The sequence below is a fragment of the Echiichthys vipera genome, assembly GCF_963691815.1.
Source record: "Echiichthys vipera genome assembly, chromosome: X".
Classification (NCBI taxonomy): domain Eukaryota; kingdom Metazoa; phylum Chordata; class Actinopteri; order Perciformes; family Trachinidae; genus Echiichthys; species Echiichthys vipera.
In genome coordinates this window covers 39,039,599-39,053,403 of record NC_139825.1, presented here as the reverse complement: position 1 = coordinate 39,053,403, position 13,805 = coordinate 39,039,599, and the positions used below count along the sequence as shown (strand labels likewise).

Genomic DNA, 13,805 nt, shown 5'->3' with positions numbered 1-13,805 from the left:
TAGAATATGAATTTAGTCTTGGGTTACACCACTGCCCATTAAGGCGGCTTAGGCTGTTGCAGCACCTTCAAGATAATTAGCAGCGTTATGACATCCTAGTTCATGCTAAAATGGCAGTTCATATCCACATTTATCTAAGCGCAGTTGGAGTGTCAACATAAACCAGATCATGTTTTAGACTGTGTTCTCATATTTAACAGCCTCAGAAGATTTAAGTAGTAACAGTAGCACTCACATCTGGTAGAAGGGAGAAACCTGGGGAGGAAGAGGATGAGAAATATTTCTAGTAACCAAACGAGATGTTAAATTCAAAAACATACCTGCATGATAAAGTAGTGTCGGATTCTTTTAGAATTTAAATAATGTAAAAATAAATATGTGAATAGCGACATAATTTGGGCCATTCTGTACAAACATTACTGTAGTGGGGAATAAATGACATGGTGAGAATTCTATGTTCAGGAAAACCACGGTATTTTAACAAACTGAATAAGGAAATAGAATTTATTAGACAATATAATTGATTTTAGACTATGAGAATCAGTCATTTCTGAAAAATGATGAGCATTTCGTTAATTTGTCCCACTATCACCCCATAGGAACTTTTATTATAATTGCTTTATTGTTTTTTTCTGATTTAAACATAAAAACCCATTTTGTTTGTGAAAGTCAAAAACCAATAAAATAACAATACATGTCCAGCTACCTAACTATGACAATAAACAAAAGCATTGGCATAAATAACTATTCTATATAGCACAAAAATGTATTAACCACGGAGGATCATTCAATATTTATGTATTGGCCTCTACATTACTCAATATTTAATCATCACTGCCCATCTAATTCAATTCAATTCAGTTTTATTTAAAGTGCCAAATCACAACAGAAGTTATCTCAGGACACTTTACAGACTAGGTAAAGACCACACTCTATGATAAACAAAGACCCAACAATTCCCCCGTAGAGTACGGTGGCAACGAAAACCTTCCCTATTACAGGCATCTGCTCTGTCTTTGCTGCTTTGACCCTCTGTGATATTCTCTTCTGAGCCGAATAGTTTATCATCAGACTGTGTCCCAAACCCATGCCACACACTCAAAAATAGAGGTACCAGTGTGAACCTAAAAGGATACGAATGCTTGTAGCTTGGGGTGTACCTTTATACTATACTACAGAAATGTACCCACTGAAAAGGCTGCTATAGGGTACTTACAAAGGTGCAACCCCAGCAACAAGCTATTCGGGACTTTAAGGAGAATTGTCCACAATAATTGCTTCTTGACTGTTTGATAAGATCATATAAAGTTAATTGTGAATAAATATTTATTACATAAAATGTATCCATGTCAGTGTATAAAATAATGAAAGTAAAGATTGCTTAAATTATTAATAATATACATTGCATATTCATGCTATTCTGATAATCGATTCATTGGTTTGACTCATTTTGAAGAAAAAATGTCAAAATTCTCTGACCTCAGCTTCTTAAATGTGAATACTTGTTGGTGTCTTTACTCCTCTATGACAGTAAAATGAATATCTTTCGGTTTTAGGTAAAACAGACATCCAAGGCATCTCTGGGAAACACTGATTGACATTTTTCACTATTTTCTGACATTTTCAAACAAACAACTGTTAATCGATTAATCAAGAAATTATCGACCGGTTAATTAACTATGACAATAATTGTAAATTGCCGTCCTACTGCAAATTAATACATTCTTAAGTAAGGTATTTTCTTGTACTGTATGTACAGTTTGCATCATGAAAACCAATCAAACCATCAACGTACTGTATTAAGGCAGAATACTTCAAGGAAACAAACAAAGTCTATCATCAACAAAATATGTGTCAAGAGCTTAATGGTCTAACTCATTTCCTGGATCGAGCAGATCCATTCATTGTCAATTGTGACATGGTAAACATGGAAATGACTGTCATAAGAGCAAGGAAATAACAGTTTCCTACACAACACCCAAAAAATCTCAACGTTGAGAATCTACTTGCATCCAGGTATGTTCAGTAATTCAGGTTAACCACCCAAGTTACAGTTTCGGTAGGGGTTTGTCTCCATCCACGATGATGTTTGTGATGCGCCTCTGGAGAAAAGTCAGTGTCTTTTTGAAGTATGCAGGATATGTCATGTTGAAGACAAAGTACATGCAGAAGGCTGCAATAAAGGCCTCAACCACTGAAGTGCAGGAACAAACCTAATTACTTAGCCCTTGATGACACTCTGACACTGTCTGGAGAGGGCAGCTTTCCAGTCTTGATCTTTCAATTGAACGGCCGGGTATGGAGTTACAGGCATACCTTATCAGATAATATGGATCTGATAAGGTATGCACAGTGATCCAAAAGAACATTAACCTATGGCAGTAGTTATGCACGACACCAGGTAATTACCCCTCAAAGGAAGATGAAATCCTCAATCTTCTCATTGGACATCGAGGACAAGAGGAGGAGTCAACCCCTGAAGTCAATTCCTAGATCAGAAAGATTGAACAATGTTAAGTGCTAATGCATTTCAAAGAACTTTGGTTGATACTAATAACATGCAAATTGCCATAGACAAGCTACTGCATTAGAGTCGCCATGTTACTTCAAATACAGAATATTTGATAACTGCTACTTCAAATTAAACTTATATAAGCTTTAAGATAATGTTGCATTTACATCCACTAGTGTTTCCTTGTAGTATTCTGCCTTTGTGTTTTTCTCTTAAAAAACAGATTGATTGATATCATGGTATGATATTCGGATAGGAACACTTACATTGTACACTGTGACAGCATTTCATACAGAGACCCAGATATTGTGTTGCGGTACTTTTGTTCCTTGTGGACTGGTTCTTTGGCATCGAAGCAGCTCTGGACATCTTGTAGAATGGAAATGATGGCTGGCAGTCTGCGGCTAGTAGGTTCGGACTGCAATACAGCAGGAGGACAACATTATCTTTGCCATTTTGCGACCCCTTTAATGCAAATGAGGACAATAACACCTCGATGCATGTGAAGATACATGTGAAGCTCCTCTGCTGGGGACAGAGGAGCTTCACATGTTTCTTCCAAAGTCAGGATGACCTCCTTATAGCGGTGTGTGAATTCTCTGAACTTAAGCTGTATTTTGAAAGGCAGAGATATGCAATCATACTCAATGTGAGTCCGCAGTCTACTGTTTCTCCATCGACATCATTGTCTGAAATGTAAATAATAAATAAAAAAGCTATCAAAAACACAGAAGCACTGAAACTCTGAACATGCAAGGAAACCAAAATAAACCACATAAAACAAAGCCTTTTATCTTCAAAATGTACGCTACTACTGATGCAGGAGTCCTAAGTCCAAATCTCTGCTTACTGAACCGGAAACAAAAACTTCTACTTATTTTAACTATCCAACTATATTTTAGAATAAAAATAACACAATATCTTCTTATCTTTATCAACTTTAAAGGAAACCTCTTACTTAATTTCTCGGCCTCCTCCTCTGAGATGTCAATACCTCCTTCCACCACCTACAGACCCCTGAGCGCCGTGCTGACCTTTGACCTCCCGCTCGGCACTGGAATCAGCATGACCTTTGACGTCTGTGGTATTAATGCGCTGCTGTTGCTTGGCAACCATTTTGCTATGTTGGGGGCATAGACCGTGTAAACTAATTTTATGATATATTTATTATAGTCTATGGTTGATTGGCGGAAGGATCACGAGACGTTTATGATCACATTTCATGTTGCTGTGTGTTTATTTACTATCTAATAAAAGCAAGTTTCGGGATTTACAGTGATTTTAGAATTCAATCAATTTTATTTACAGTGCCAAATCATAACAAAAGTTATCTCAGGACACAGAGTAGGTATAGACCCCACTATGACGTAACAACTCTAGAACAACCTAACTGAACTCAACTTAATTTATGTAGCATCTTACCTTTAAACATGAAGCCAGAAGTCCTTCACAAAACAGGATTAAACAGACAAATAAAATAAAAAACAAAGAATAAAAGCAAAATTAACAATTAATAAGCATTACTGTTCATCTGCATGGTAAATGATTTGGCTCTGAGGACTGCCCTATGTGCTCTTGTGCAAGAATACATTTTGTTTTTATTATAAATCGATTCCAAACTGGTCCTTGTGTCACAAGTTTTTCTAACAATAGTATAGTATTCATTAGATGTAGAATGGATTTCGAGCGTAGTGAGAGATTACATTTCGGCAATTTAATAATCCTCGTCTTCATCTTCATCTTCAGTGTACGGACATTCAGAGGAATTCAAGCCAAGCTCCCAAGCTTCATCATTTTCACCTTTCATTTCCTTCCGTGGCTTGGACACTGACAGCCCTGACCATATCATCTGAATCTTCATTGGGCACCATACAAACTCATCTTTACAGTCATAGCTCAAATAGGCAAACTTGATGAGACTCCTGCGTTGTCTCATGTCCAGGACAGCAAACACAAAGTAGTTGAGAACACTGTCCTTGACATCTGGGAGTTCTCTGTGGATGAGAGTTTCCTCCAGGAAGAAGCGGACCAGGGGGGCTTGGTAGTGAGGGTACCCCAGTGTTCCCAGGCACTTAAGGATGCGGGTGATGCGCAGGTTGTTATGAGTGTGACTGTCAAAGATAAACGGTTAAAAAAGGCAAAAAAAAAAGAAATTCTTAGATGTTTTTTCTCACTTTAAGTGGACAATATGTTTTATCAGAACTCTGAGATTACCTGTTAAGGTTGTCGAATCTCTCTTTCCAGTTTGATGCTCTCTGGACTTCTCCTGTTTCTTCATCACACAACTTGATACCATAGAAGTCCAACATGAGTTTGTACGATTGTAACAGATTTGCCTTTGCGGTGCTGTTTTGAAGAAACTCCTGAAGGAAATGAAAAACTTCTGTCAGAGCATGTGTTGGAGAAATATATAATATGCTATGATATCTTAAATATGTGGGTTTACATGCGTGAGCGGAGATGTCTGTCTCCTCTCTCATGTGTGTATAAGGGGTTGTTTTTATTAAACTGGCGCCATAACAGATAACAGGACCTTGGTCCTTGAAAGGGTTGCGCTATATTATTTGAGGCACTTTTGGAGTCACAGTTTGCTGGTGTCCGTGATCATGTACACATATGCCAGAAGCTTTTCTGATCAGATTTGTGTTATTTAACTATATATTCTTGTAAGGACAACTGAGGGCCTTACGTTACTTCTTTATCCATCATCTGGAAGGATCATCAAATAGTACAAGTTTTCTTTATCAAGGCAAATAATTGCTTTTGAGATTTTAACTTGGTAGCTTTTATGTAGCCATTACCTTAATTTCTTCTTTCGTCAGTGTACTGGCCTGATAGTTCATCCCTGGTTCCTGCAGTGGGAACAACCTTTAAGAGATATAAATAAATTGTTTACACAGGACCTAAACATTTTAAATTACATCTATGATTATGGAGTAACTTACCATTGAATGTAGGAGTGTACAAACTCCAGTGTGTCATACTGTCCATACCAATTGTTGTGGAACTCATGTATGTAGACACCTGATAACAAATAAACGCAAACACCGGAAGATAGTTGCACAGATTAACATGAATCCAGACCAGATGTTTCTGCTACACAATATTCTGTTTTGCTTATTACTTTTCTATAGTAATGTCTGTTCTCTAGTGAAATACTGGACTATCGGACTCCTTAACGGCTCTAAAAGTTATTCAAATGAAACAACATGAGATGGGGAAATCACTTGTTGGTCAAGCTGATCACGGCCCTATGATGAGGGGTGACGTGTGGATAACTCTGTTTAAGGGGACGCAAGCCAAAAAGCTTGGGGACCACTGAATGAACCCATCTGATGCATATTTATACTGAAGTTAAACTGATTTGACAAATTAAACCACAGTGTAGAACTTGTTTAAGTCGTGTCCATGTGCTTGTAGGCCTACCGTCAGGTTTTGAGGACGCCGATCCAAGGTAGAACTTCAAATTAGGCTTGTCATCCTACTCAACAGACGAGAAGTGCATGTTTTTATTATAACTATGTCATACAAAGAGTCACATAACCACACAGTCATCATGTTTGTACTCACATATGCTGGCCTTATCCGGCGTTGTGGCCTGGTCTGGGACTGTGGGGAAATATAAGAAAAGTGTGTGCCTGCATGGTTAATGCTTAAAATAGGGACAGTGTGTTAGTTTGCAGTGTGGGTGCTGTGTTTGTGTGTGTGTGTGTGTGTGTATGTGTGTGTGTGTGTGTGTGTGTGTGTGTGTGTGTGTGTGTTTGTGTGTGTGTGTGTGTGTGTGTGTGTGTGTGTGTGAGAGAGAGAGAGACTTACAGGGTAGCCATGCCTGAAGTTCTGCATGTCTCTTGCAGCATTTTCAAATCTGCTGAACTTGTACTGGTACACAGAAAATAAATGAAGGTCAGTTTAAACTCAAGACATTTAATGGTTAGAGAGGCCTAACAACAAAAAACTGCAGTAAATGGGCCATTCCACCAAATCTGTGCCTTTTATGTCCCCAGGACTGTAAAATAGGCTAGATTTGCAAAGTATCCTTATTGTAATTTGAAGATATATTATGTTAAAGCTTAATAAAAGCTACTAGCTCACTGAGGAAATATGATATTAGTCCACCCATACCCTCTAACGCTATAGTTCACCATTTGAATCCTTCAGAAATCTTTTTTGATCTTTTTCTCATCCATCATAAGTTTAAATACATATTAGGTCGTGTCCCCATGTTTCTATTACCCCTCTAAAACTTTCACCCATGGTCGTAACTTGCCACAAATAAAGCTTTGAAACTGCAGTTAAGTAATCCACCACATGAGATAAATCTAAGGAGATGTAACAAGGTCACTTTTAGAGCATCGAAACCAAAGACACACAGAAAGTCTTAAAAATCGAAAGTGATCCCAACGCAGGCCCCCGCTGTGGGTGCAGCAGGCCCGGCTTACTCACGTGTTTGGCCGACACCTGTCGTCGCCTGGTGCTCATCATGAGTGGACTCTTCTCGGTCTCCCAGGTTGAATCATAGCCACAGTACAACTCATCTGAGGTCTTGACTCGGTAATTGTCTTCGCTGTCAGACTCATCGCCGTCTTTGACGATCCTCGGCCGCTTGCTGTCGAGCTCTCGGTCGAAGCCTGCGGGCCTCTTCCCGGCGTCAGCTTTCTGATGTTGACCCTCATCACGGCCAGGCTGCTCCACCTCCACCTCCACATCGACCTGCCCCTGCTCAGTTCCCTCTGTAAGTTTGTCTCTGTCGTCTATTTCAGGCGTCGGGCTTCCGTGGCTCCATCGCCAGCGTATGGCTAAATATTGGACAACCGAACCAATCATTTTCATACCGCTCCATATGAGACCCAGTGTGCGCCAAAACGGTCTTCGTACCCGCTCAGTGAACGGAGAAAGTCGGTGGATGATCCAGGCCATGATAAACACAACTCGTCTGCCGAGGTAACACAGTAACGACACAGTTTTCATCCGAGCTTTATGTGATGTAAGTCTACATGTTCAACTGTTTCACTTTCGCTTTCTCTCAACTCATCTTGACACAACAGAAACTTCCGCGGTGAAGTATGACGTTATATTTGTGCCACATTAGGGTGAAGGAGCAAAGTGAGATTTTGAGCACAGAAAAATTAATTTAGCGAGTACACATTATCAGATGAGCAAGCAAATATATATATAAATATATATAAAAATATAATACCACCCCCCTCGTGCCTCCTTGGTTGAAAAAGTGTGCTAAAGTGCCCTCAAGAGTGGCAAATTAGGAGAGAAAGTCCAATCTAGAATAAGAAAATCCAAAAACATGCTCAATGAGTGCCTTTCTAATGCCTTTACAGTGCCTACATGGTTGAAAAATTGCCCTCTAGAGTGGTGAATACAAGAGAAAGTGCCTCTTTGGCTGCCCTTTACATAGGAAAAAAAATATTGGGTGCCCTCTATGGTGCCCCTTCATACAATAAATTATGATGATGTGCCCTCTAGAGCAAGAATATGGCAAACCAAAAAAACATGTTGTGGCAAGATAATGAGGTGCAGACGTTCCTCTCTTTGGTAGCTGACGAACGGGGAATGCGAAAGAGGCGTTGCGTTCATGTGGTGTCGCTATGAAGAACTGTAACATCAAGTGGTCCAGAAATCTGCATTGGATAACGAAGCAAAAAGAATATTAAGAGTATGCCCGTACCAAGGCCCATAGTGGAAAAGCGCAATTAGATGCCAAGTTTGAAACACGATAAAGTAATCTCATCTGCACTGTCCCTGTTTTTCCAATGCACCCTTTTGGCTAGATTATGTTACAATAGTAAACGCCAAAATGGTTGCCAACAATGACACAATAAAGTACAATAAAATACTAATATCCATTGTTAAAAACGATATATTTCCTTCATTTACGTTTTCAGTTTTAGCCACACCGCATTTAGAGTGTGCAGGTCTCAGAGGGGGCTTAATATCCATGCTGAATACAGACAGAGTTGTTACTTTCTCTCATCCTACAGTGTGTGAGGCAGGTGATACAGCAAGTTTTCTCTAAAATTGTAAAGATTGATCTACACCAATGATTCATCACTAAATACTAATGTACACTGCAAGTGCTTTTATAGTATAGCTGTAGACATTGCCTAGATTCCTAGCTAAGGAGCTAGCTAACTTAAGCTAATTTAAGAGTGGGGTTAGCATTGGGCTACCCATATAATTACAGAATGCCAAGGAGAGAAAGAAAGCTGAAAGACATAAAGAAGGAGTTAAAAAATGCTGCAAGAGGTAGCTCTTCTTTGAAAGGATGGATCCAGAGCTGCAACAGCCAGGGAGGAGATAAGGATAAAGGTGTGCCAAGTCATCTCATTGCTAGCTATAGTGCACTCCGTTTTTGTATGGACTAAATTCAACACTAGAACCGCCGCGGCGTTAATTTAACTAAGATTTTCTTTTCCTTCCTTGATACACTCTCCCAGGAGCTACACCGGAGGTTCAAGGGGAAGGATGAGACACCAACTGGGTTAATTCTTTCAGGCCTTACCATCCCAAGTCACTGGAAAGGCATGACAAATGACAGAGTTGCTCTATCTGTCAAAGATGTATGCAGGTTTTATGATGTGGAGGAAGACAATGTTGTCACCGAGCTCAAGGTGTTCCACTCATCATATGCTCTTCCTCCCAGCAACGTGAAAGCTGTGTTAAAGTTCCTGAAAGACACTGATGTGCAATCAGTTTTCCCTGGTCTGACTTTGCTCCTTAAAACAAATGCAACAGTCACGGTGACAACCGCTTCAGTAGAGCAATCATTCTCTAAACTGAAGCTAATAAAAACCCAGCTTAGAAACCGATGTGGGGAAAGTAGGCTCTCGGATCTTCTGCTGCTTTCAATCGAAAGGGATATCCCAATTGACTATAACAAGGTCATTGACATCTACAAACACACGGCCAAAAGAAGAATTCTCCTATGACTCCACCACCCACCATCTCCGTCCCCTGACAGCTAAGCTCCCAAATCATAGCGTTCATTGTCATTATCACGTCTGTTTGTGAAACACATGTTTATAGTCCCCTCTGTGTTTTGCTGTGTTTTATAGTTTCCTGTGTGGTTTTATTATAGAGGTGTGGTTATGATTGTAATTGTCAGCACCACATCATTAATTACCTTTTTCTGGATCTCCTTATAATTGAATGCTTATCTTAATCAAGGATGAGGACTATTTCAACCTTTTTCTGGATCTCCTTATAACTTAATGCTTACCTTAATCAAGGATGAGGACTATTTCATCATACATGATGCATCATAGCTTTTTGCACGCTGGTGGGGCCCGTGTTGGGCAAAATGTGCCCTTTTAATTTTTTCGCCCCTGCCCTTCAAACAGCCTGAGTCCGCCCCTGATTACAGCGCACATCCCGGAAGCATTCAGGAACATCAGCAGACCACAGTGGATGCAGTGGAGTTGTTCGACTAAAGCTGGATTATTATTTTTTATTATTTACTAGTGTGACCGTGGGTTATAGTTGCATATACTTCTGTGAAATAAGAAATAAAAGATACGGAAACTCCATTCACTGAACGGGACGGTGTACTTTATTTCTTCGCTCCTCTCAAATCAGGCAAACTCACATCGCCAACACTTCTAATCTGTCCCCTTCAAAATAAAAGCACTCAAGAGGAAACTAGGATACATTATTAATACGGTGTATTATAGCACTGTTTTGTCACGTTCAGATTAGGTGGAGCCGATCACAGCTGACATCGGGTGTGAGGCGGACAGGACGCCAGTCTATCACAGGACACATAGAGACAAACTGGCAATTTAAGTTATTAATGAACCTAATACGTGCATGTCTTTGGACCGTGGGAGAAAACCCACACAGACACAGGGAGAACTTGCAAACTCCACACAGAAAGGCCCCAGCCGGGTTTCGAAGCAGGAACCCTCTCGCTGTAAGGTGACAGTGCTAACCACCACACTACCATGTCTTACCTCTGCTAAGCTTGTTTTGATAAACCATGGCAGAGAGTTTCTCCGTGATTACATAACAACCAGCCCAGTGAGGGAGAAGCTTGCAAGGAAGTTTCCTGGTTCCCTGGTTGTCATTTCTGTTCAGTGGAGCAAAGATGTAGTACCACACCTTGTCTCCCACCTGGAGCTCACCATTGGACGATTTTGGTCGTAGTATGACTTACGTCCTTCTGTGCTTTTCTCTAAGTGTTATTGGGCAAAAGCAAAGGTAGCCTTGAGGTGTTTGTTCAAATCGGTCATGTATTCATGCGTGGTTTATGCTCAAACAGGAGCTACTGGACATCATAAATGACTGTTCAATAAACTCTTATACACACTCATCAATGTCTACCTTTGTTAAAACCTTAATATTACCATTTACTTTCCAGTGATATTATTCAGTGGTCCTAACCCTGTTACCACTTTACACTTTAAAATGAATTAATGAATTGACAGAGCCTATAACTGAGTATATTCAATTTTGTGAGACTGACGTCACTTTTAAGAAAACCATCAAAATATATCCAAATACCGAAAGAGAGGCTTCCGTAGAGATGCGACAGTGTATTAAAGAAAGAAGGGCTGCCTTTATTAGTGGAGACTTGGACAGAGTTAAATTAAAGAGGAAAGAGTTAAAGTTAAATTCAATTTTAAGGAAGAACAGAATGCATTTTAAAGAAAAAGTGGAGAGTCAGTTTTGCTCTGGTAATATAAGAGAGCCTGGAATGGACTCAACACTATGATTGGAAAGGAAAGTAAAAGTAAAATAAGATGACTTATTGAATAAAGACACTTATTTAGATGATTTGATAAAACTTTTAAACTTCTAAGGATAATGATAATTTTATATTTTCTCCAAAACAACTGACCACTCTGCAATAACCCTGACAGAGGCAGAGGTTGCTGCAAGTTTAGCAAGAATGGAAATCAAATAAAGCACATGGGCCTGATGGATTAAAGACACGGGTGATTAAATCTTGTAGGTTTCAGCTCACAGGAGCTTTTACAAAATTATTTCAGCTCTTATTAAATGTACATTATGTTCCAAAAATATGGAAACTTTCAGATATTATTCTTGTTCCCAAGAAGCCAAGAGCAGTAGAGTTTAATGATTTTAGACCTGTTGCCCTGAGCAAATGTATGGAGAGGGTTATAGTTAATCATCTTTCAACATTTCTCAGCCGATCATTTGACTCATTTCAGTTTGCTTATAAGAGAGGGAGGGGTACTGATAATGCAACGCTGACCCTAATGAATGCATTAACAAACCACCTTCAAAAGCCTAAGAGCTATGCTAGACTTTTATTTACAGATTTGAGCGCAGCTTTATATTGTATGCAGAAAATTCTTCCGACTCAAAGGCTTTGTAATATTAATAACACCAACAGTCATATCATTGAGTGGATCAAAGATTTTCTGACCGATCGGCCACAGTGAGATGTGGGGGTGTCATATCCGGCACATTGAATACAGGCGCACCGCAAGGATGTGTTCTGTCGCCTGTTCTGTTATCTTTGTACACTTATGAAATCCAAATCAAAAATCCTTTCTGTCAACTGTATAAATATGCTGATGATATGGTGTTAATGGGTCTTATGCAGGTGAGGGATACAACCAGCCAGACAATGCATTTTGATCATATTGCTGAGCTCACTGGGTGGTGCAGGGACAGCTGCCTTTACATTTTCATTTTTCATTTCAATTTTATTTACAGTGCCAAAAGTTAACAAAAGTTATCTAAGTACACTTTACAGAGTAGGTATAGACCACACTCCATGACCTATTTATAATTTACATAGACCCAACTATTCCCCCCTGGAGTACAGTGGACGGATGTTTCACCTCTCATCCAAGAGGCTTCATCAGTTTGTGTTTACAACTGATCAGGCTGGGACTGGAATGTTATCCTGTGCTTTCTTCACTCTCTGAGTCAGAAGGGTCTGTGCCTTCCACTCTTAAGGTGTATTTGGCCACAATCTCAGCTTTTCATGTTAGGATAGACGGTAAACCACCAGGCAGCCATGTGCTGGCATTTAGGTTTATGCAGGGGGCCCATCGTTTGTGAACACCAGCGTCCCTTGTCTCCTTATTGGGATCAGGCCGCATTATTAGATGCTATGACTAAAGCTCCATTTGAGCCCCTCCGGCAAGCGAACCTCAAGTTTTTATGGTTGAAAACGGCCCTGCAGAGAACAGCAGTTCTACGTCCTAAACCAGCTTTTCATCCGAAAGTTATAACAGCCGGGTTTAAATCCACTACCGTAAATCTGTCTACCTTTTGCCCCCCTCCCTTCAAGTCGGAGGAGGAGAAGAGGTTACATATGTGACCTCTCTGTGGGGTGTCTTCTGGCCAAATGAATCTCGGAGCTGATCAGGAACAGCCGTTCATTCGTTCTGCGTATATAACAAAAGATAATGGTGGCGTTCAATCATCTTGTGTTACATTTTTCATGCTTACAAAATTAATTAAAGGACACAGTATACAGTGATCGTATAGATTTAAACTTATGTAATGAAAATAAATATAATAATAACAATAACAAAGAAATTACATATTTAAAATATATCATACATTTTTTTAACTGGACTGTTACCCGTTTTATATTTTGTACATTTAACAATGATGTAACTTACTTACATAACATTGTAATAACACCACAACATTACTGCAATCTCTTTAACACAAACGTACCTGCGTATATAACAAAAGATAATGGTGGCGTTCAATCATCTGTCGTGGACAAACTGTTTGGAAAGACGGTGCATGGTATTTTTAGCTAGTGACACTGGAGGGAAATCACTAACAACAAAACACATTAAAAAAAAAACAGTTGACTTAATAAAAACGTGACAAACTTATTGCAAAATAACTTATATCCTACCAATTACAGTAGCTTAGCTTTTAAGTACTAAGAAATAAGTTAACATTTTTTTGTCCACAGACATTCTCAGACACGTTACCTCAATGTAATCCTCTGTTGCTTTGAGTATTACCTATAATCCTTTGCTAGTACGGCGGGTTTAGAACTGTAGATGGCAGTGTTGTCCCATTTAGCGGGATTTATTTACCTTTTTAACTATGTTACACATACACTGTGTCCAGTCCGTGCCCTTGACATATATGTGGAACGCACCCGGACGTTGAGACGCTCTAAGCAGCTGTTTATCTGCTATGGTTCTCAGGCTGAGGGTAAGGCCTTGTCTAAAGAGCGCTTATTAAAGTGGATAGCAGAGGCTATCACACTGGCTTATTCTGCGTCGGGCCAGGCACCCCCTCAAGGTCTAAGGGCTCACTCTACCAGGGGTGTGGCAGC

General features: G+C 39.7%; 1 protein-coding gene across 1 annotated transcript; it reads right to left on the bottom strand.

The window, feature by feature from the left end:
* Positions 1 to 3,838: 3,838 nt before the first annotated feature.
* Positions 3,839 to 7,487, bottom strand: LOC310965214 (opioid growth factor receptor-like). Its single transcript, XM_083938703.1, has 8 exons — positions 6,956 to 7,487; positions 6,329 to 6,391; positions 6,083 to 6,121; positions 5,939 to 5,993; positions 5,458 to 5,536; positions 5,314 to 5,380; positions 4,727 to 4,875; positions 3,839 to 4,623 (listed from the first exon to the last, which is right to left on the bottom strand). Exons 1-8 carry the CDS (start codon positions 7,478 to 7,480, stop codon positions 4,227 to 4,229), a joined length of 1,374 nt encoding a protein of 457 aa, XP_083794829.1. The 5' UTR covers positions 7,481 to 7,487; the 3' UTR covers positions 3,839 to 4,226.
* Between the last annotated feature and the right edge of the window lie 6,318 nt (positions 7,488 to 13,805).